Here is a 24,445-nt window from a genome sequence, read left to right as displayed (position 1 = left end):
CTCCTAAGGCGCCTTCCTTTCTCCCCAGCTAAGGCCAAGTGACATGATTTGGGAGGGAGTGCTATTCCAGTGCTATTCCCCCACCCCCAACCGACGCTAGGAGTGCTTCAAACATCAAAGAAATTCGAGGGCATGTGCTTGTAAAATAAATATTAGGGAAAGAGAATGCTGGTTTTTCTGTTTCTAATTATTCTAATTTTAAGCTCAGTTCTCCTCATTTCTGCATCACTTTGTGCATTTTCATGCACATTTCTTCCTAATACACAATTTTGTATTATATATAATATTTGAAAGTGATTTCCCCTATTAATCTGCATTTTTGTGTTTTGTTTCCAAAAATATATGCATCTTTATGTGCAGTTCCCACAATATACATGTATTTGTACACAAAAATGTGCATATTCTTTCAAGCCCCCCCCCCCTAAAAAATGCTCCTGGTATTTGCTTAGCAAATGCATTAAAGTTTCCCCTTTTTTATTTTTAACCTGAACTTGTGTAAAGACATTCCCCTGTAGTCCACCCTTTTGCATGAGTGGGGAACCCGTGGCCACTCAGACACCAACAGCCCCCAACCCCCAATATCCCTGACCATTGGCCATGCTGGCCATTAAGAAGGGGGGGGGGTACATACATTACAAATAACAAATGGCAATGGCACCTCAAAATGCACTGTTTTTGGAACTTAACAGTACCATCCTGTCCATACCTACTCAGAAGCAAGCTCCATTTAACTCAGCAAGACTTACTCCCTGGTTAGTGTACACAGCAGGGGTAAGTAACCTTCTGGTATGACATGGGTGGGTGTGCCTTTGATTGTGAGAGCCTTGCACAAACAAATGTCCCCCTCCCCATAAATGATTTGTGCAAGTATGAAGGGAAGAGTTTATAGCGGACTCAGCTACACTGGCAAAGAAAAAGCGCTTTATAGGCGTTGTTCATGCATTCTAACACTATGACACCAGATGGCGCTGTGGAGTTCCGTTTTTGCCAACCCAATTTCTCATACTGTACAAAGTTTGCAATGCGATTAACTTAAATGCTTCTTTGCTGTGTCTAGATCCAGCCGGCCTCCTCTCCACTCATCCAAAGCCAGATCTGATGAGCAGGGAGGGACTTCTTTGCATCTGCATCTAAACCTCCCCCCCTCCAAGCACTGGGTCTTTCTTTTTTCTTTTTGCTCCGGCTGCTGCCACAAACCATGGAGTTTTGGGAAGTCAGAAAAGTTTGCAGGGTGTGTGTGTGTGTGTGTGTGTGTGTGTGTGTGTGTGTGTGCATCAGGCACTGGGCATTCCCTCTAAATCTGAAATTGCATTCCTAACCCTGTGTGTGTGTCAAAGCCCCAAGCGAAAGCAACTCAGTCCATGTGCAGAAAAGTCACTGCTGTGCCCCATGCAAAGGGCAGAACAACTGAGCTGCTGTTTCTGCCATGTCTGGAACTGGAGTCTCCCACTGACGACTGCTCTCCTGTTCCAGCACACTGAAGCAGGAAATACGTCAATGCCTGCTTTTTAACCTCTAAATCCTTATCACTGCAAAAGTTGACACTTCAATCCTGGCTTGAGAGCAGTACATGTGAAAAGGATCTAGGAGTCTTGGTTGACCACAAACTTGACATGAGCCAACAGTGTGACGCGGCAGCTAAAAAAGCCAATGCAATTCTGGGATGCATCAATAGGAGTATAGCATCTAGATCAAGGGAAGTAATAGTGCCACTGTATTCTGCTCTGGTCAGACCTCACCTGGAGTACTGTGTCCAGTTCTGGGCACCACAGTTCAAGAAGGACGCTGACAAACTGGAACGTGTCCAGAGGAGGGCAACCAAAATGGTCAAAGGCCTGGAAACGATGCCTTATGAGGAACGGCTAAGGGAGCTGGGCATGTTTAGCCTGGAGAAGAGGAGGTTAAGGGGTGATATGATAGCCATGTTCAAATATATAAAGGGATGTCACATAGAGGAGGGAGAAAGGTTGTTTTCTGCTGCTCCAGAGAAGCGGACACGGAGCAATGGATCCAAACTACAAGAAAGAAGATTCCACCTAAACATTAGGAAGAACTTCCTGACAGTAAGAGCTGTTCGACAGTGGAATTTGCTGCCAATGAGTGTGGTGGAGTCTCCTACTTTGGAGGTCTTTAAGCAGAGGCTTGACAACCATATGTCAGGAGTGTTCTGATGGTGTTTCCTGCTTGGCAGGGGGTTGGACTCGATGGCCCTTTGTGGTCTCTTCCAACTCTATGATTCTATGATTCTATGATTCTAATTTTTGCTGTTGTTGTTTATATTAAGCTGCTTTATCTGTAAAGGTCAGAGCAGATTTGCTCTCATTCTCACAGCTTCTCCCCTTGATTCTTGCTTTGTGTAGGGTTTTGTTTCTTACAAGTCATAATAAGCTGTATCATACCCTCCAACATTCCTCAGATGAAAATAGGGACATTTCTCACTCCCCCTCCCAACTGATCCTCTTCAACCCCCTGTTTTGTGCCCCTTCCTCCCACAGAGCATTTCCTATCAGAAGAATGGTGAGTGCCCCCATCCCGACATCAAGGGGACCCGGGACACAGGCCCTCCACCATCCTGAGAAAAACCCATAATCCTAATTTTATTTTATTTTATTCTTTGGTAGATTGACAAAAAGAAAAACACACCAATAAGCAACTTTTAGAAAGGGGCAAGTTTAGATGTGGATGCACACATTTATTTTTAGATCAAGACTCCTTCCACTCCTCTCTGCCCCATTTCTTCCTGCCTAAGGGGGGCCTGCCCTCTGTCTGCCCCTCAGAGCCCCCTGCTTGGGGGGGGGGGGTCCTGCATTGGACTCGCAGCTGCCTGTGACCAAGCGCCACAGAAAAGCGAGGAGCCAGGAAACAGCCTCTTCCCTTGCCTTGCAAGTGCCTCAGGACCACAAGACCTCAAGAACCGCCTCTCCCCTTCTTTGTTTCCCTCCTCCATGTGAGGTCCGGAGGGTGGCAATGTAGCACCCTGCTTGTGGTTAACGCTTAGCTGGAATGAAATATTCAACGCAGCAATAGAGAAATTAAAATAATTATTTATTTGTCAGACAAATAAATGAGAGGCACAGTGGTATATGGTTACCAAGCTCTGGCCTGGCCTCCTGCCATTATGGCCAGCACTTATATTCCCTTAATCCAGCCCCCTTTGCTCCTCCTGTGGCTACCTCTGTCCAATCAGCCTGGTTGAATTTCCTATTGGCTGATTGCTAGAACCAATCCTAGAAGATACACCCATATCCTCCTGTCCTTATATGGAACACAAAGAGCTATATATTGTTACATCTATAAATGACAAATAAGTAGTAATATATCTTACATGTGTCTCAACAAGGCATCTTAATTACCAGCTCACCTCTTGCCCTCCTTGCCCTATTGCCTTCTAAAACAAATGGTTAATCTTAAATTTTTATCTTAAACATATGTCAAGGATCTTGAGTTTCACATCAACATTGAAAGATCTCCCTCATTTGAAGGTTTCTAAACAAATGTTTGACAACTAATAAATCAGGACTGCTCGGATGGCGTCTTCTTGTCTGGCAGGGCTAGGCTGGTGGCTGACTTAATTTAACTCTTACAACTATATGAAATCTAGCATTTCTCAAATCCTTTGCATAATTACATTTAAGACAATATATTTAATACATAACATAGGTAGCCTTTTAAAAGGAATAAGGCCTTTTGTAAAGTAGAAAAGGAACTCAGAAAAAAGGAACACAGTAAAAAACCGCTTTAAAAGAAGCCTCTTCCCCTGTTTACAATTCCCCCCCCTTCTCCAGCCAGCTGCTTTTTCCATTAGCTCTTCCCAACATTTATTGCCCTTTAACTCTCTTCAGTTTAAGAAAGAAACAGTTTTAAAAAAAGACTTGCCAGCTAGATGCTTCTCCATTTGGTCTTTAACCTTGGAAAGAAGATCTGGCTCATTTTACTGGGAGGCACATTGGCATTATTTTACTATTTACTCATTCCTAATTATTTATTTCTGCCTTTTTTATCTTCTGTAACATATAGGGTCAGTGTCCTCACTCAGTCTGTAATTCCAGCTTTTACGACTTTGAGAATTGTTTTCTGCTATCAATCAAAGGGGCCCTTGTCTAGAAGAATAAACATTACCAAGGTTGTAAACTGCTGGTCTTCTGGCTTGAAACTTTTGAAAATTTAAGCTCTCTCTTTAATATACAAGTCCTGATCAAACATTAATAAAATGCAGGCTTATGCCTGATGCCTCATTCCCCCCTTTCAAGCTCAAGGACCTTCATCCCAAGTGTCCTTGATAGCTTGACCTTCATCATGTTCCTGAGGTAAAGCTCTGTATAGGGCCATGATATGAGGTAGAGTTTCATTTGAAACCATCTTGCTAATTGTACTTCTAAAACATGAAATGATACATGGCATCATACATAAAACCATTACCACTACTGTCAAGAAAAACAAGCAAGACAATAGTATCCCTTTGAGTCCTGTGACATTAGGTAACCAATTGGTGAGCCATCCCATATCCCATCCTTCCCATGTTTGTACTGGGACATGTGCTATATTCTCCATCTTTGTGGCCAACACACGGATTGCCTCACCATTATCTGAAATGTTAAAGCAACAGGCATTCCCTGTCAAGTTCAAGACTCCACATAGGCCTCCCTGCTTGGCAAGTACATAATCCATTCCCATTTTCAGCTGCAAAATGGCGGCTCTACTTTCATCCAACTGTTGTGCAATAAGTCTCAAACTCTGGGCCGTTGCATTGGTTACAAGTTCCACTACTGCTTGCAATCGAATTATTCTGTTTAGATTATAAATAGGATCCCGTGCCCCTTGTATGAGCTCACCAGGATTCCAGGAGGCAGGATCATAATAGGCTATAATGCGCTCTGGTGGCCAATCATCAGTACCGCTCCAACTTTGGGTACTTCCTCCTGCTATATGAGAAATATCAGCGTTTCTTCGTGTACGCTTGGCCAAATTAGTGGGCATAATCCACATTGGTGGTAATACCCATCCCAGGAAACAAGTCCCACTCCATTTGGAGGGGAGTTTCTTGTATGCCCATTCTCCACATATCCACCACAACCATCGGGTCTGAGGTTTTTGGTACGTGGAGTACAGAAGGCGAAATAGCAAAAGAGGTAGAGAGTTCACAGTGCAGTATGTTAGATTGCCTTTTTCTGTCACAGTTATGTTCCATACCACTTTCCATGCATGAATAAAAGGAGGTGCACAGGGCAAGGCATTCCGAGTTCGATAGGTAGTACCGTGTGCCCAGGTATTCTTAATATTATCCCAAGTATAGCGACAATGAGAAGAGCCTATCATGATAGAATCAGCTGCATCTGATGATTTATGTACACAGAATTCCCCTTGTACAGGTATAACTCGTATTGGTTTAGTTGAGTTCCATCCGGGGAAATTCTGTATTTCTGTTTGGTGTGGTATTTCGCTTACCATACCAATGGCATCTAATGGTATCGGTAATAAGGGCATACCTCCCTCTGAATCATCTGGCCCAAGAGAGCAAACAAGGCAATTGGTCCTATTTGCAACATTGGCTACCATCTCAGCTAAACCTACCCACATATTGTGGTCATGGCGGAATCCATATTTAGTCAATTTGGTCAGATTCAAGGACCCTTCCCCTTTCCAAGGGATCAGGATTAATAATAAAATCATGTTGATGTCTAGCATATGCATTCCTTCCACAAAAGATTACCTTATTGTGATAGCAGATAAATATTAGTCCCAATATAATTCCCCCAGTGACAGAAATGGGGAACCACCAAGACCAAAACATATATCCCGAGGATCCCCAATGAGTAATATCTCTGATAATTATTCCACAGGGGGGGGCAGTCAATTAATTGTATAAGAGAATCTTTCCTTTCACAATCGCTGGTTCAGATGCTCCTCAAGCTTCAGGCGTGCGCAGGTCAGCCAGCTTCCAGGTTGTGGCTGCAGCAGGCCGGTCGTCTAATGTTGCCCGTGACCTAGCCCGTTCCCGGTAGGGCTAGATACAGGGGTTTTTGGAGAGAGTCAGTTTAAGAGGATTAGAGGGGTCACCTTTGCACGTCCAACTGCCTTCGGACTTCTTCAAACGGGAGTGATGAATCCAGGGGGTCACCTCAGCTACCTTCACCGCTGTTGGAGTAGAGAGCAAGACGGTGTAAGGTCCACGCCACTTAGGTGCAAGTGGATCACGTTTCCACTCTTTCACCCATACGCTATCGCCAGCCTGGAACTGATGAATCGGCTCGGCAATGCTGCACGGCGTGCGCTCGAGGGCCCACCTGTTAAGAGAAACAAAAACACGGGAGAGAGATTGCACTTGTCCCTGTGTCACATGGTCTCCTATTTGTTTAAGGTCAACTGAAATATCCTGAACAAAGGAGGGCGGTCTCCCATACAGGAGCTCAAAAGGTGACAACTTAAGTCTTTTTGTGGGTGCACACCGAACACGAAACAGTGTTATGGGTAACACATCTACCCATCCCAATCCCGTTTCCTGGGTTAATTTTGCCAATTGGGTTTTCAGAGTCCGATTCATTCTTTCAGTTTTCCCTGAACTCTGAGGCCTATAGGCTGCATGCAGTCTCCATTTCACTTGTAGGACTCGACATACTTCTTGTACTACTTGATCAATGAACGCTGGCCCATTGTCACTTCCAATGCATCTAGGTAACCCAAATCTCGGGATCAATTCAGTGAGGAGTCTCTTAGTTACCTCTCGTGCCTTTTCAGTTCGGGTGGGAAAAGCTTCAACCCATCCGGTAAGAGTATCCACAAACACAAGGAGATACTTGAATCCCTTAGAAGGGACCAGCTCTGTGAAGTCCACAATTAGGCTTTCCATGGGGACATATCCCACATGTTGGATTCCAGGAGGTTGTACCGGTCCCTGCCTGGGATTGTTTTTAGCACAAAGAACACATTTCTGTGAAATGCAAGTTGCTAATTGTGATAGATTAATAATATACAACTTCCGACTGAGACTCTCTCTGGTTGCAGTACCGCCAAGGTGAGTAGATTCATGATAATTTCTTACAATTGTGCCTGCTAGATGATGAGGTACATAAATCCTATTGTCTGGCAGGATCATCCAACCGTCCTTCACAACCGCTCCTTCCTGTTCAGCCCACTTCCTCTCTTCTGGGGTATAGTGAGGTTTAACTTCTTCTGGAACTACCTCTGGTATGAGGGCTGCTATAAATCCTCCCACAGGCTTTTGGGCTGCCTCTCGGGCTGCTTTGTCAGCAGCATGATTTCCTCTGGTTATTGGATCCCTTCCTCGTCCATGACCTTTGCAGTGCATTACAGCAATCTGTTCTGGAGCCCATACTGCTTCTAACAGGATTTCTACTTCAGGTCCATATTTCAAGGCCTTCCCGTGGGCTCCTATTAGACCTCTTTCTTTCCATAGAGCTCCATGTGCATGCAGGGTTAAGAAGGCATATTTAGAATCAGTATAGATGTTTGCCTTACATCCGGCTGCCAATTGCAGAGCTCTAGTTAAACCTATAAGTTCAGCTTTTTGTGCTGAGGTGCCAGCAGGCAAAGCTTCAGCTTCCACAACTTCCTCATTGGTGACCACAGCATATCCTGCTCGTCTGGCACCTTCATGCAGGTAACTGCTACCATCAGTATAATATACAACATCTGGATTTTTCAATGGTTCATCTTTCAGATCAGGTCTACTGGAATAAACTTCATCCATTATTTGGAGACAATCATGAGATTCTTCATCATCTACCTCTGGTAGGGGCAGCAAAGTCGCTGGATTGAGCATATTCACTACTCGTAGATGAATCCTGGGATTTTCACACAATAGGCCTTGGTACCTAGCCATCCTCGGGTTCGTTAGCCAATAACTACCCTTATATTCCATGAGTGTCAGAACAGCATGAGGTACATTCACGTACATCGTCTGGCCGAAGGTAAATTTATCAGCTTCTTTGACAAGGCTTGCAGTGGCCGCTACTGCCCTTAGGCATGGAGGCCATCCTTTTGCTACTGAGTCCAATTGTTTTGACAAATAAGCTACTGGACGGTTCCAACTTCCTAATCTCTGGGTCAGGACTGCCGCTGCAATCCCATTCTGTTCATGTACATACAGCTGAAAGGGTTTTTCTGAATTAGGCAGTCCAAGGGCTGGGGCCTCCATAAGTCGTTGTTTGATAACTAAAAAGGCTTGTTGCTGCTCAGGTCCCCATACGAATGGGTCCTTTTCTGCACCTCGAGTGCTTTCATGTAAGGGCTTGGCCAGACTGCTGAAATCAGGTATCCATAGTCTACAAAACCCTGCTGTTCCCAAGAATCCTCTGAGTTGTTTCCTTGTGGTAGGTTCCTTGATAAGGCAAATAGCTTCTTTCCTCTCTGGTCTCAATGCTCGTTGTTGGTGTGAGATGTCAAAGCCCAAATATTTGACCTTTTCTAAACATAACTGTGCCTTTTTCTGGGAAACTCGATAGCCAGCTTGCCAGAGCAAGTGGAGCAGTTCCTCTGTACCTTCTTTACAGGTATCAAAATCCTTTGCTGCTAGTATAAGGTCATCTACATATTGCAGAACCACCTTTTCTCCAGGTATTGAGGGGTAACTTGTTAGATCCTTCGCCAAGGCAGTGCCAAATAAAGTTGGGGAATTTTTGAATCCCTGGGGCAATCTTGTCCAGGTTAGCTGGCCTTTTGTTCCTGTCAAAGGGTCTTCCCACTGGAAGGCAAATATAGGTTGGCTCTGTGGTGCCAGCCGGCAACAGAAGAATGCATCTTTCAAGTCCAATACAGTAAAAAATGTTGCTTCTGGTGGGATCAAACTCAGCAAGGTATATGGGTTTGGTACATTTGGGTGCAAGGTCTCGATAGCCTGGTTTACGAGCCTCAAGTCCTGCACTGGCCTGTATTCATCTGTCCCAGGTTTTCGAACAGGCAAAAGGGGTGTGTTCCATTCTGATTGGCAGGGCTTAAGCAGACCATATTTTAATAGGCGGTCCAAATGTTTCTGGATGCCCTCTGCTGCTCGCCGGGGTAAAGGATATTGCTTTACAGATACAGGGGTAGCCATAGGTTTTAAGGTTACTACAATTGGAGCTATATTCTTGGCCATTCCTGGTGGGCTATTTTCGGCCCATACTCCTGGTGGCACCTGTAGGGTTCGGAGGAGCTTGTTTAACTCTGTATCCAATGTGGGTTGGACTTGCAGGGCTGACATTAGGCGCCATGATTGTTCCTTAGGTACTGAGAGGGAAATTATTCCTGCTGCCTTTGATGGCAGTTTCATTTCTGGACCTCGAGGAGTGAAGGTGATTTGGGCCTGCAATTTGGACAGCATATCTCTACCTAAGAGAGGTATTGGACACTCAGGTATATACAAAAACTGATGGGTTAAACGATGTCCCCCAATCTGGCATTCCAAAGGTTGGAGGAAAGACCTCTTAGCTGACTGACCAGTGGCACTTTTAATGACTACACTTTTGGATGCCTTTTTCTGCAATAGTTCTGGGAGTACTGAGTATTCAGCCCCAGTATTAATCATAAAGTCTATTAAATGGCTTCCTAATTGAATCGTGACCGTGGGCTCCTGGAAGCCTAACTTTATGGAGTCCGGTCTTTCCTAGTCTTGGGTAAAATCCTCCTCTGCCAGTCCAATGAAATTGTCTCTACTCTGTCCTTGTCCAGGTCTCTGATATCTTCCATTTCGGATCATTCCCCATCCCCGTCCCTGGTTTCTTGGGCTGGAGCCTGGGCCTGGGCCTGGGCCTGGGCGTACTTCTTCCAACCTCAGAGGTTCAGGACATTCCCGCTTCCAATGACCCTCCTTCTTGCAATTCGCACATTGATTCCTTCCCAGTGGTGGATTCCTTCCCCGCCCTCTTCCTCCATTTAAGGGGCGGTAGTCTTGCTTCACTGCTGTGGCCAGCATTACCATCTTTTCCTTCTGCCACTTCTTCTTCTCTTGCTTCTCAGCCTCATCCCTATTCCGATAAACTCGGCGTGCAATGGCCATAATTTGGCTCATCAGCATCCCTTCCCATCCTTCTGATTTCTGAATTTTCTTACGAATGTCGGAAGCGCACTGGGCCACAAATGTAGCAGTAATCATTCTACTGTTTTCAGGGGCTTCAGGGTCAAAAGGAGTCCATATACGATAGGCTTCTTGCAGCCTCTCTAAAAAGTCTCCTGGACTCTCATTTGATTTCTGTTCTACTTCTGAGACTTTAGACATATTAGTGGGCTTCTGGCATGCCCTGCGGATACCTTGCACAAGCGTCTGGCGATAGGTGGTAAGTCTGGCCAGGTGAATTACATTGTTTGGATCCCAATTAGGATCTTCCAAGGGAAAGTGGTCTTGGAGATGACGGTCAATATTATAAATATTTCCCACTCTGGCCTGCTCACGCAAATATATCTGTGCCTTTTCAATTATGTCTCTCCTTTCCTCAGTGGTGAACAGAGTATTCAGGAGCTGGCGGCAATCTGTCCAAGTAGGACTATGAGTGTTTATTATTGAAGTCACCAAGTCCATCATAGCCTGAGGTTTTTCTGCAAAAGATGGGGTGTGTGTTTTCCAGTTCATCAGATCCGTAGTTGTGAATGGAATGTACTGGAGGGTCGAAGTTCGAGGTGGCCGTGGTCCGGGTTGCCCGTTAACCAGCACAGGCTCCTCAAGTGCATCAAATACTCTTCTGAGAGGGGCTAGTACGTGATCTTTCTCTTCGCTTTGCTCTAGGGGCCTCAAATCATAGGGGATGGTATTTGTCCCAAGGCGTTCTTTTAGCAGCCTTATACGCCTGGCTGTATTGCTTGCTGACCGATTAAGGTCTCCCTGTAACTTCTGTAATAATTCTCTAGGACTTGGATGTACAGGAGTTTGGGGTAGGCAATCAGTTATTCCACTAAAAGAGACTGTAGATGGAGTTCTACTGGGACTCACAGGTGGAATAACCACTTCTGCTTGGGCTTTATTATAGGCCTCCAATGCCTCCTGAAGATATTTATCATAATCTATCAAGGAATCAAGTTCTGTGACTCCAGCCCCATTATTCATTCCACTTTCTTGCCTTGGGGTTACAACTGGTGGAGTGTTTGGATTAGGCTCCCTTCGATGTGGAGCATAGGGTGGAGGTGGAAGCAGCTCTTCCTCTGGTCCCTCAAAAATGGGTTTGAGTTTATTTGGCAAGATTCCTTTCCTAGCTTCGGCTTTTACAGCCAATAATTTGCATCGTTGGACTTTGCATTCCCTTATCCATGGAGGATTTTTATTTAATGTGCTCAGCCAAGAATCTATATATGAAAATTGTTCTGGGCACCCTCCAGTTTCTTTGGCGATGTTAGACCAAAGTTTGCTTACTAAATTTATATCAAAGGTTCCTTGAGATGGCCATTCAGTATTTTGCTTCAGCCACTCTAATTCACATAACGTTCTCAGGCGCTCTGGCGTCATTTTGACTCCATACGCCCCTGAGAAGGCTTTCTTAAAATTATTTAACATACATTCAAGAGGTGTATTTCCCCCCTTTGAACCCCCAACTCCCATTGTATGGCCCTGTGAAGTATCCACTCAGTCACTCACACACACGCTTCGTGGGTTTCCTTGCCTGGTGAAGTCGCCTTACCAGGAACCGAAGTACTGCCCACTCCACACTCAGGTCAGCTACAGATTGCTCTGTACTTTCTCACACATACAATGCGCTAGATACTTCACCACACACTACCTCCCATTCTTCCCTTTTCCCCCACCAGACCACCATCTGATATACCCAACCACCTAGCGTACTCAGTTCCCACTTACTGAGACGCAGAAGTTTGATCAAGACTTCTCTTCCTCCCAGTTAATTGGAGGGCCAAAAAATCCCTTTGTGCACTTACCCTTGGTTGGTTCCGTTTCCCCCCGGTCCGTCGCCGCCAGTGAGCAGGGTATCAGACAGATGAGACTTCTGCGTTCCCCTGGAAAAAAACTTTCCAGTGCGCGCTGGGTAGGCAGTGAGTGGTCCTCTCTCTTGTACCCTGCCCAGTAGGGCGAAGGGGCTGCGTTCCAGCAGACCACTTATCCGAGTCGCAGGCACCATAAAATGTAGCACCCTGCTTGTGGTTAACGCTTAGCTGGAATGAAATATTCAACGCAGCAATAGAGAAATTAAAATAATTATTTATTTGTCAGACAAATAAATGAGAGGCACAGTGGTATATGGTTACCAAGCTCTGGCCTGGCCTCCTGCCATTATGGCCAGCACTTATATTCCCTTAATCCAGCCCCCTTTGCTCCTCCTGTGGCTACCTCTGTCCAATCAGCCTGGTTGAATTTCCTATTGGCTGATTGCTAGAACCAATCCTAGAAGATACACCCATATCCTCCTGTCCTTATATGGAACACAAAGAGCTATATATTGTTACATCTATAAATGACAAATAAGTAGTAATATATCTTACATGTGTCTCAACAAGGCATCTTAATTACCAGCTCACCTCTTGCCCTCCTTGCCCTATTGCCTTCTAAAACAAATGGTTAATCTTAAATTTTTATCTTAAACATATGTCAAGGATCTTGAGTTTCACATCAACATTGAAAGATCTCCCTCATTTGAAGGTTTCTAAACAAATGTTTGACAACTAATAAATCAGGACTGCTCGGATGGCGTCTTCTTGTCTGGCAGGGCTAGGCTGGTGGCTGACTTAATTTAACTCTTACAACTATATGAAATCTAGCATTTCTCAAATCCTTTGCATAATTACATTTAAGACAATATATTTAATACATAACATAGGTAGCCTTTTAAAAGGAATAAGGCCTTTTGTAAAGTAGAAAAGGAACTCAGAAAAAAGGAACACAGTAAAAAACCGCTTTAAAAGAAGCCTCTTCCCCTGTTTACAATTCCCCCCCCCCTTCTCCAGCCAGCTGCTTTTTCCATTAGCTCTTCCCAACATTTATTGCCCTTTAACTCTCTTCAGTTTAAGAAAGAAACAGTTTTAAAAAAAGACTTGCCAGCTAGATGCTTCTCCATTTGGTCTTTAACCTTGGAAAGAAGATCTGGCTCATTTTACTGGGAGGCACATTGGCATTATTTTACTATTTACTCATTCCTAATTATTTATTTCTGCCTTTTTTATCTTCTGTAACATATAGGGTCAGTGTCCTCACTCAGTCTGTAATTCCAGCTTTTACGACTTTGAGAATTGTTTTCTGCTATCAATCAAAGGGGCCCTTGTCTAGAAGAATAAACATTACCAAGGTTGTAAACTGCTGGTCTTCTGGCTTGAAACTTTTGAAAATTTAAGCTCTCTCTTTAATATACAAGTCCTGATCAAACATTAATAAAATGCAGGCTTATGCCTGATGCCTCAGCAACACGAGAACGGGGCCTTTCTGCAGTGGCTCCCTGCTTGTGGAGTGTTCTCCCCAGGGAGGTTCGCCTGGTGCCTTCCTTATACAGTGGTGCCTCGCAAGACGAAATTAATCCGTTTCCACTAGTCCAGTTGTGAAACTTTTTTTAAGAATGAAAGAAAGACAGAGAGAATACTGAAAGCAAAGGGAGCCCCATGATTCCATCTCTGCTACTTACTGATGACACAACCATCTCCATACGAGTTGGCAGTGAGGGCCGTCAGTTTCACGGAGTGGTGCACATGATGACGCAGAAGTCAGCCCCACCACCCACGGGGAGAGGCCAGAGCTCTCCCCTCTCCCCAGAGGGAGTGGCCACCGGTTCTTTCTAACCAATGAAAGACACAGTCATTTTTATTTTGTTTTTATTGCCTGGTAGGTCATATTTCCCAGGTAAGCATCCTAAGGCACCTTGGGGCTTTGAAGACTTGGTGGGAGATACCTGAGATACAGGATTCCTTGGCTTGCAGGAAATGGTGGTGGCAGGAGACCAGTGCCCCGTCTTGCAGGGCTCACCGGATCAAACTCTTCTGGCTACAAAAAATGCCCTGGACACTGAACACTGGCATGTTGGGGAGAAGACGAGGCTTGACACTTTATCCCTGACTAAACAGCTGCAGTGACTGCTAAGTACATGGAGGGGGTTGTCTGGGTTGGGTTCCCCATTATTTTAATTCTTGGCCTTGGAAAAGGGTCTGGTGGTGGGAAAGCTGCAGCGACCGCCCAATGACCCGGGCAAGGAAGGCTTCTAGGGGCAGCTTTCTGGAAAGGGTTACAATACACACAGGTTCTGCTAGATGAACACAGTGCGTTCTCAGGAAATGGTTTGTTAGGCGAGCAGTCACATAACAAGTCAATGATTTCCATTCATTCCTATGGGGAAATTTCTAATGCATTCCTGACCCCAAATTTTGACGCCAAAGGACAGAAACCCTGCCCAGAAAACTCCAGGAAAACCCTCTGAAACCCTGCAGAAGGCAAACAAGGAAGGAAAAAAAATATTTGTCTAATCTCTTCCCCCACCCCCAGTTTCTGGTAAAACAGCTGTCACGGATGAATAAAACATAAAGAGTAAGGCTTGTTTAAGGCTGCTTGTTTTTTGTTTTTGTGTTTTTTACAGTACTACCCACATACCTGACTGCCTGGATATCTGAATCTGTGGTGTGCAAGGTGAGGTTTGGGTGCTTACTTCCTTGTGTTTGGATAAGGGACTTTCCATATCGCAAGTGCTAGTGGGACCCTTGTGTTCAGTCCTGCTTCCCTCTCTGCCTGCACTAAAGGACAGGGCTTTAACAGCAACTTTAAAAAAGAAATGCTGCTATATATTATTGTGCCTTCCGTTGCTGTGAGAGAATTAAATATATTATTGTGCCTCCCGTTGCTGTGAGAGAATTAAACTATTCCAACAATATATTAGTTCTTAATTTAAATATTTGGCATCATGCTTAGAAGCAAATCTGGCAGTAGAAGTCCTCTTTAGCTATGCTTGGAGGCAAGGCAAGGCTGAAGCTTTTCTGCTGACGTTTTCTCATCCATTTCATTGGTAACAAAAACCCCAAACAAACAAACATGACAAATGCATCTCTCAGAAGTAAAATGCCTGTGGAACATGTTTGCCTGCTTGCTCAGATAAAATAAACTGAAAAGCTTAGATCAGGTGAATGGCATCAGGAAATAACTTTGACAATCCCACTGAACAGACAGTGAAATTCAACTTCCTCCCTTGCCCAGATCCTGCCTGCGCAGCAACGCGCAGCTCACTTTCTTTAACTTGCTGCCTTGGGCATGACTTCCCTTCAGTAAGCAGCAAAGCAAGAGCCCCGGACTGCGCAGGGAAGGAGATGTCCACAGATCCCAGATCTGCATAGGAAGGCTGCGTCCAGAGAAAGCTGATCAGGTAAAAAAGCAGAACTGTATCTTATGTGCCTTAGGAAGGAGGAATGACATCAGAGTGAGGGGAACCCAAGAGACAGCTGTAGCATCACTTTACTAGGCTCTCTCCAGGAGGAAAGGTGAAAAGTCTGAGTAGTGTCTGAATAGAGTATTTGCTCATTGGGAACCATTTGTCAACCCCAGGTCACAGAGTCTGAAATCTACGACAAACGAACTTACCTAGGAATAAGTCTCACTGAACTTAATGGCACTTGTCTGGGCAGCCAAGCCTAGACTTGCTCTGAGATTGTTTGCTTTATAAGAGGAGCTGGATTAAGGAGGAGCAATAGTCTTGTCTTTCTCCGTGAATGAATCCAAAACCAACTTTGAAGACACAGCTAGTACAGTTTTTGGAGAGGAGACACTGCTTTGAATGGTATGTTTTGGGGGGAAAGAGGAAAGGCCAACATTAATTCCATGAAAACATCAATCTACAGACCCATTTTTCATTTTCATATATAGTTAAAGTGTTGTGTATCATTTTAAAGAAAATATATATATGGCAACAGATTTTCAAAATGGTAATTTACACATGAGTAAAATAATCAGAAGTATGACACACAAGATAACTCAGAACTTCTCTAATTGTTTTCTAAAGTTCAGTTAAAGACCTCTCCAGGAAAACAGATACTGTAATAGGTTAATGACACTTTATTGTTTTGATAATATTTCTCATTTGGTGAACTGACAATAAATTTTATCCTAGGAGCAGAATAAGAAGACCTTCAGATAACAAAATTTATGTTGGGCATGCCTGTTACATTGGTCACAAAAACATGCACCTCCTCTGCCAACGAATGAAAAGAAAAATCTACATGATTTAATTTTATTTAAGATTCATAACCTTAAGCAAATATGATAAGATGTTACCTGAAACTTTTTTACATGCACCATTTCTTGTGACCAACATAACAACACAATGAGCAACTTGAGTAGCATAAATGTTCTATCGAGTGTGTTCACCACATGCCAGAAATCAAGAAGCCAGGATTCTTGTTGCTCAAAAATGAAAATCACAGGAAATTCCAACAGTATCGGAGGAAATTCCAACAGTATCGGACTGGCAAGTTAAACTTTTTGAGTATATAGAATTGGCCAAAATGACCTATAAAATCCGAGATAAAAAAAGGTCAAAGTTTGAGGAAGAATGGGGGAAATTTGTTGCTTATATAAAGATAAATTGCAGAAGTTTAAAAACTGTAGCGGGTCTGACATAAATCATGTGATGTGCACAAAAAGGGAATAAGAATCTGTAGGAGAAGATATGTATTAAGAAAGCTGATGCGGGGTAGGAGGGAAGTCAAGGCGTGAGTATGCGCTTTGTAAAGAAGACGGTACAAAATGTTGATTTTAAAAGATTGCTTTATTTCTCTTTTTGTTTTTTTTTGTTTTTATAATTTGTATCTTATGTTTTTCTTTATTCTCTTTTGTTTGTGAAAATTAATAAAAAGAATTTTTTTAAAAAGAGTGTGATAATATAAACTGTGGCAGGAGGTGGCGGCGGCAGCAAGCTCTGCCATTCCTCCAGAGAGCTTAGGTGCCCTTCGATATTGCAGCAAGGGAGAGCAAAAGGGCTTCTGGACTTCTTTGTGAGGATTATGCTGAACTTAATTCAGCAAATAAAACTAGTGGAGGAGAGGGGTTTCCGGTCACAGTCTTTCCCCCCAAATCAGATCTGCCTCCTGTGCTTTGAGCATCACTTGAGCCCAGACTCTTACTTACTGAGGCCTCATCCCCACTGACCTTTTGCCCCCTGCTTCCGAGGCACAGCTCCACACTTTCCCAGCCTGTGTCTGAGCGCCTCTCGCCAGGGGCGTAGGAAGGGGTGTGTGGTCTGCCCCGGGTGTCACCCTTGGGGGGGCACTTACTGAGGGGTTTGGCCTGCAGTGCTCCTGAGCCACACGTCTCTCTTGGGAGTGACGCAGTGGCTTGGGGCCCTGCGCTGCCCTCATGCACAGATTGTCCCGTCCCCGCCCCACCGGCTGCCAGAGCAGCTAGGTATGCCCCTGCTTCCTGCCCCACCCTGGTTTCCCCAGGAAAACCCGCTCTTTAATGCTGAATTGGGACAAACAGCAATTCAGGGTTTCTGTGGAATTGTTTTCAGTGGTAAAAAGTGGGATTTCGCAGGGAAAGCGCTGTGGGGAAGTGATCAGATGCAGAGCTTTAAAGCGTGGACCTGTGCCTAGAAACATGGCTCAAAAGGACGTCTGGAAGAGCCCCGGGGAGGAGCCACAAGTGTCCCACAAGCACCAATTAGTTCCCGTATTGCAACAATTACAGTTAAGCACGTGCTGCAGCTCCAGGCGACGTGTCAGTCAGGCTTAGAGGTGGATGTAGAGGAGCGTGAACTGTTTGGTCTCACGGGGTGCAGAGCCTCACGGGTGCCAAACTATGTTGTAGAATGGGAGGGGGGGCGCTGCATTTTGGTGTTGTCCAGGGCGCTGCTAAAATGTGAGAGCCCAAGGTCCACCACGGTCAGGCTGCTTTGCAGAGAGAGATATGGGGCTCCCTCATCATCACAGGGCACTACTGGTCTCCTCCACTGACTGGCTTTCTTTCCCTCCTCCACTTGCATCACACTAGTTGTCTAGAGCCACTTCAGTCTGTTTTCTGGCCTGGTTTTGGCATCAAAATAGCTCCAGTTGCTCCGATGGATGCCTTACACCAGACAAGAGGCAGTCTCCCTGTGAGCTCTTCTGGACCTCTTGGTGGCTTGCGATACCATTGACCATGGTCTTCTGCCCGACTGGCTCTCGGAGGCTGGTGGCAGTGAGTTGCAGGGGTGCTGATGGGATCCAGAAGGGGGCTCTGGGGTGCCTTGAGTTAATGCTATGGGATCCTGTCCCCCATGTTGGAAGGCTTTAAAGGAAAGAAGGATTACAAACAGGAAGATTGTAAAATAAGAAAAGGAATTTGCCACAGAACAGCAGCAGCAGCAGCATAATGAAGGAACAGTGTGTATATAGGATTCTTAAAAAACAAACGTGCTAACTTTCTCTACAGCCTATTCTTCATAGGACTGACTCTTTAGAAGGGAAACTATGTTAATTTTATTTTAAAATAATAGTAGTATATCATATTTTGATTTCCTTGTAGGTTCTACAGCAACAAAACACGGGGAAAATGCTGCCTTGGAAGATAACAATGTTCTGTACCCTCGTAGCTGTCAGCACAGCTTCCCAAAATTTTAATTTTGGCTCGTTCATCCATTCACCTGTGAGTAATGTTTTCTGTGTGTAGCTTCACAGTTATCTATGAGCACATGGCTGTTCTTTCAATGCAGAGACACTCTGGAAAGCATGGCAGGGGTGGCCAGAGCTATCCTCCTGTGGCTACACTGCTGAAGCCAGCCATACCACAGGGGGAAGGGGCGGAAGAGCCCCTGCAGAAACCGTACCAGGACTTGAGGTGGCCCCCCAATTCACCCCTGTGGCTTTCTGACTCCTACTTTAGAGAGCTCTGAAAAGGCAGAGGCCCACATTTCTTCAGATCTTGCTTCTTTCTGAGCACACTCTGACTTTTGAGACTATTGGTTCACTAGGGATGAGTGGGTTTAGCTCTTCTTGGAACCCCTTCCCCCCATTGTATTGCTCTTAACCAATTTTCCTAATGTTGTGATGTTGTGGGTGCATCTCTTTCAGATTTACAGCAAAGGTAACGGAGGAGAGGAACAGAGAGAGTTGCACAGGCAGAAACGGCAGGGTACGTTAATATTTCTCAACAGTGTGTTTTGCTTGAAGGCAGAATCTTTGTTCTTAGATATGCAGTCAGGGTACTCTGGCCTGAACACAAGAAATCCTTTTCATCATGAAAGTATTCAGATGAACTGTTTGCTAAGAGCATAGTACAATTCAGGCAGAAGAATGGAAGCATCAGAGATGAACAGGTTTATGCGTGGTTATTTTAACTTTAACAATACTTTCCACCAGTTTCCCCCAAACAGAGACTGAGCTGACTGACTTGTAATTTCCAGGATCCCCTCTGGATCCTCTAAAAAAAAAAAAAAGGTGCTCCATTGGCCACTTTCCAGATCTAGAACTGTCATTCGCTTTGTCATGCCTGGATTGTTGGGGGGAAAGTGGGGTTTAATACCCAACCCACAACAGTGGTACCTCGGGTTACATACACTTCAGGTTACAGACTCTGCTAACGCAGAAATATTACCTTGGGTTAAGAACTTTGCTTCAGGATGAGAACAGAAATCGCACGGTGGTGGCACAGCGGCAGCAGCAGCAGGAGGCCCCATTAGCTAAATTGGTGCTTCAGGTTAAGAACAGACCTCCAGAACGAATTAAGTTCTTAACCTGAGGTACCACTGTACTGTAGTTCAGGCTGGACAGCTAATAGGATCCAGACTCCAGCTGTCAGTCAAAAGGACATTTATATGGGCATTGCAAGTCAATGTGAGACAACCTCAACCAGCAAGTAGCTGAGGGGTGAAGCCCTTACAACTTCTCCAACAGGAACACCTCTGTAGCCAGTCTCTGTGAGGATACCAGGTAACGCCACCCAATACCACAACATTTCCTCCTTTGGACATTTCCTTGATTTCATTTATCATCTCAATATCTCCCAGCATTTTCATCAAGAGGATGACAGCATGTCCTCGTTACTAATTATCACCCAAACTGATTCTGTGACGGAGTCTGCCTTGGGGGATTCCTTGCTTGCTGGAATCCTTCTCTGTCCTTCCTATATCGCTTAGATCCAGAGATAACTGTGTCCTACACGTTGTCTCCATTTTCCGTTGTGTCCACTATGTCAATGTCATCCTCTAAGACCAAGCACTCCAGTTCACCCATCTGGGCTCAGCGTCTTCTAGCATTAGCGTACGGTGTCTTTGGCACTTGTGTTTTGGCCAGAGGTATTTTGGCCTCTCTAAATTGCTATCCTGTGCCTCTGCAATCATTATTTTTATGGGGCTTCTATGGGATTTTTATGCCTCCCTCATTTGAATCATCATTTTAGAAATCTTCATCCAAGGGCTGAAGGATCTTGGCTCACCACATGGGAGAGAGAGGGAGAATGAGAATGGAAATGAACACATTCAGGCTCCAAACCGTGGAAATTTGTTGGGACAAGGAGAAAGCCAGCAGCCCCCTGGTCCACAAATGTATTCTCAGGCGAGGCCTCCTTGTTGCTGATCCTGAGGCTGTCTTACATATAGAGAGATATAAACGATTTGTGAGAAGGAAATGGAGTTTGTGATTGGTAATTATAACATGCCTAACTTATCAAATTGTTTTCCAGATGTGACATTAGGCATCTCACCTGTAGAATACACGATTGCTGTTGAGATAAGTCTTCCAGATTCCTCCCTCCTGGAGACCTTCAGAAGTTATTTAAACAGCCTTAGCTTCCCAGTCTCAGTAAATGCTTCTGATCCAGCTGTGAACATTTCAAGCATTGATATCACCACAGGTGGGTTATATGTCACTAGTTTCCACTTTTTAAATTGGCTTTCTCTGGTTTTAGGTTATTGTTTTGTTTTTAAGAAAAGGGGGGAAAGTCCAATGAGAAGAGGCTAGATTTAAAAAATATCTGAATTAGACTAATGTAGCTGGCATTTTGTGATATTTCCAGAGAAATTTACAGCTGTACTGTAGGGTTTTCTACATTGTAAAAAGAGATGGTGAGCTCTGCTACTACAGTTTTAGCCAATATTAGAGAAACTGTCCAACTGTCTGGTCAAATAATGTTGACAACTTTCAAAGAACTATTTGTGCAGTGTGAATGTCATGCACAGAGGGAATTATAATTAGGAAGCAGACGTTGCTCAGCAAAATACCCTGTCTCACCTGCAGCCTTCTTGCTTCCTGCTTTTTTACCTTAGTGTGCAGCTCAGGTGGCCCCCAGGGCACCCACTGCTCTTGTGAGTCGGGCTATGAATGGCCGGCCAGCGCATGCAGAGCTGCTCCAGCCTGTCCCAGTGCTGCGCCGGCAGGAGAGAGCTGCACCTGCCTTGCACAGCGGCCTCCGCAGGGGACCTACTGTCAAGCGCAATCTGCAGGTAGGAGGGGGGGTAATGGGCAGTAAATGAGGACAACCATACTGTAGCAGCTAGGTGGGAAAAGGAGTATTTCACATTATGACATCTGATTTTGACGTCTGCAGAATTTGAAATTTGCTGGATTTTGACATTTCATTGAAAACACTTTTATCCCTTTCCCCAAGGAATTCAGGGCAGGGCCATCTCATGAAATTTCATTTCAGCTTTAGAATTCAAACTTTGCTTCCCAGTGCTTTTTGTAACATTTGAACCCCTCACTTGTCACACATTTACCATGTGAATTATCTCAAAGACTGACTGCAATGCTATACTCGCTGACCAGGAGTAAACCCTGAATTCAGTGGAACCTGCTTCTTAAAGATAGCCCAGCAACGACTCTGGTCTCTCTTGCCTGCACCATGAATTAGGGAACTCCTTCCTGAGAGAGGTCTTCCGCAGGACTTGCCTCTCCTTTTCCCTGCCCTCCTTTATTCTTATTGCTACACTCTCTGAGGTCTCCTCCCCAATTTTATTTACAATCTTATTCCTGCAGCCAAGCTGCTCTTCCTCTACATGCAATTCCATGTCCTTCCAGTGCTGTGATTTAGTCTAAGGTCTCTCTTCTTTGCTGTGTGCAAAACAACAAGACAGGAACAGATATTTAAGATCTGAGGACAGATTGAAAGAATTTTATGGTGATTTTTTAAAAACAAAATTTATCGCTGTGTAGTAATCAGAAGTAGTTGCTACTACTAGTAATACTACTTTTCCGGTTCTTTTCTGCACTAGGTGTTCCATTTATATACATTATAAAAATGTCTGTCCGGCTTAACAAAGACTTTGAAGATGATCTGAGAAATCTGTCCTCTAGCATGTTTAAGCGATACAAAAGTGATTTGGAGAAAGCGGTATGTTTGAGCTGGTTCTGCATGTGGCAGAGATATATTGCATTTCTGTTATTATTACAAGATCACAGGGCAGTTTACAATATAAAAACCCCAAAATACATTGTTGCAAACAAAATGATTCCCCTCCCCCGCCACCGTTAAAATGGCCATAGATTGTTTAATTAGTCAAAGGCCTGGGAGAAGAGGAATGTTTTTGCCTGATGCCTAAAAATATGTAATGATGGTGCCTGGCGAGCCTCCCTGGGGAGAGCATTCCACAAACGGGGAGCCACCACAGAAAAGGCCTGTTCTTGTCCTGCCACCCTCTGGGCATCCCACAGAGGAGCCACACAAAGAAGGGCCACAGCCAAGGACTGCAGGGTCTGGGTTGGTTCATATGAGGAGATGCATGTCAAACCTAACAAACACATATTCTTGCTAGCTAGCATACGGTAAAGGTAAAGGACCCCTGACACTTAAGTTCAGTCGCGAACAACTCTGGGGTTGTGGTGCTCTTCTCGCTTTACTGGCCGAGGGAGCCAGCGTTTGTCCACAGACAGCTTCCGGGTCATGTGGCCAGCATGACTAAGCTGCTTCTGGCTAACCAGAGCAGTGCACAGAAACACCATTTACCTTCCCACTGGAGAGGTACCTATTTATCTACTTGCGCTTTGATGTGCTTTTGAACTGCTATGTTGGGAGGAGCTGAGACCGAGCAATGGGAACTCACCCCGTCGCGAGGATTCAAACCGCCGACCTTCCGATCGGCAAGCCCAAGAAGCTCCGTGATTTAGACCACAGTGCCACCCGTGTCCCTTGCTAGTTAGCATAAGAAGGGGCTAATACTACAGAGCTATATTGCTGATAGGCAGCTACTCAGACTACAGAAAATGTAGTTGGCAGAGAGGGCTCTATGTGATGTCATTTCCCCTCTTCCCCTCTTCCCTCCCCTCCCTCCTCTCTCCTCAGCCAGCCATGAGGACAGACGTGTCCAGTCTGTCCAGTTCCAGGCACAAGCCTGAGACTGTTTTTACTGTAAATATAAGTATTTCCCCTGCATAGTTTTTACTGATGCTGTAGCTGAAAACTAATGCAAGACTATTGAGTAAATAAATCATATTTTGAGCTTACTTGCCAGTTGTCCAATTAAATCTTAAGCAGTGCAATAAAGGGGGAAGCCAGCTTGATTTGTAACTGGACTTAATTAAAAGAAGGCACCACTTACTGCCAATTCTGACAGGCCTCCATGTTGCTGCCGAGGATGGGACTTCTAAAACTCTGTTCAGCCCATGCATGTGAGACCTGGAGAGGTAAATTGCAATTCATATATCCTCTCCCAGCTATTAAAATACCTCCTACAAGGTGATCCTTGAGGTATGGCAGGCCTGAGGTTTTCATAGGTCAAAACTTCACGGTACATGTTATAGTGCAACATACCTGCTGAGATTATTCTAATAGCTATCTGCAGAAGATAGATTTAATATCTTCAAAAATATCTTAAGGAATCCTTACATGGGCTGCTTTGGAAAACTGCTCAAAAACTGATTAGTGCAAAATGCAGCTGCCATGTTATTGACTGGGCGCTATTATCATGTTACAGCAGCACTGTGCCAACTGCACTGATTCCGAGGGTGTTTTGGATGCCCTTAAACGGGGCACATTTAGTGAGTTGAGGTGGGTGAAGGTTATCCATTCCAAAATGGTTTGGAAAGGGTCAAAAAACTATTGAGCCCCCAACATACTCCTGATGGTGACACTGGGATCCTGATATGGCCTGGCAGCCTTGCTGATTTGGAAATGATTTAATTAAAAAAGAGATTCTAATTGCAGAAGCTGAGTGGAAGTATTTTTAATCTTTAATGGATCATTTCCAAATTGGGTGCAGGTGGGCCATCCATAAACAGATTAATAAAATCAGTAACAGAGTAATAAAGTAATGTAATAGATTCATTTCATTTCATGCATGAAGTAGGCATGTTCAAAGTCTACCAGGTGAAATAAAGCAGTCCAGTTTCCTATGAGGTTTTAATTGTCTCTTTTAATTTAATTTTTAAAGATGTCATAATTTATATTGTTGGTTTTTTTTTCAGTTTACCAAGGGATACAAATCATTGCCAGGCTTCAGAAGTGTAAAAGTTGCAGGATTCAGGTATAGAAAACATTCACCTTCTTTCCCTTTGCACTCACATGGATTACAGGAGAAAAAAAAAATGCTTTGATCTTTGTACATTAGTCAAATTTAAATGTTTTAGAATTTAAATGTTTTAG

At 44.4% G+C, this 24,445-nt stretch overlaps 1 protein-coding gene across 7 annotated transcripts in view; it reads left to right on the top strand.

The window, feature by feature from the left end:
• ADGRF5 (adhesion G protein-coupled receptor F5) overlaps positions 1-24,445 on the top strand; it is a 53,790-nt gene that overhangs the window by 5,680 nt on the left and 23,665 nt on the right. For 3 of the 7 annotated variants that reach the window (XM_082215733.1, XM_082215739.1, XM_082215734.1), the window contains exons 2-8: positions 14,490-14,539; positions 18,398-18,517; positions 18,943-19,003; positions 20,552-20,722; positions 21,135-21,311; positions 22,080-22,198; positions 24,268-24,326. In XM_082215733.1, coding sequence (XP_082071859.1) covers positions 14,490-14,539; positions 18,398-18,517; positions 18,943-19,003; positions 20,552-20,722; positions 21,135-21,311; positions 22,080-22,198; positions 24,268-24,326 — 757 coding nt within the window. Of the gene's footprint in view, positions 1-14,489; positions 14,540-15,100; positions 15,267-15,445; positions 15,678-18,397; positions 18,518-18,942; positions 19,004-20,551; positions 20,723-21,134; positions 21,312-22,079; positions 22,199-24,267; positions 24,327-24,445 lie in introns of all 7 variants that reach the window. The other 4 variants (XM_082215735.1, XM_082215736.1, XM_082215737.1 and 1 more) reach the window with 4 other exon arrangements.

This window comes from Podarcis vaucheri, assembly GCF_965113315.1.
Source record: "Podarcis vaucheri genome assembly, chromosome: 3".
Lineage (NCBI taxonomy): Eukaryota > Metazoa > Chordata > Lepidosauria > Squamata > Lacertidae > Podarcis > Podarcis vaucheri.
This window is presented reverse-complemented; position numbering and strand designations above follow the sequence as displayed.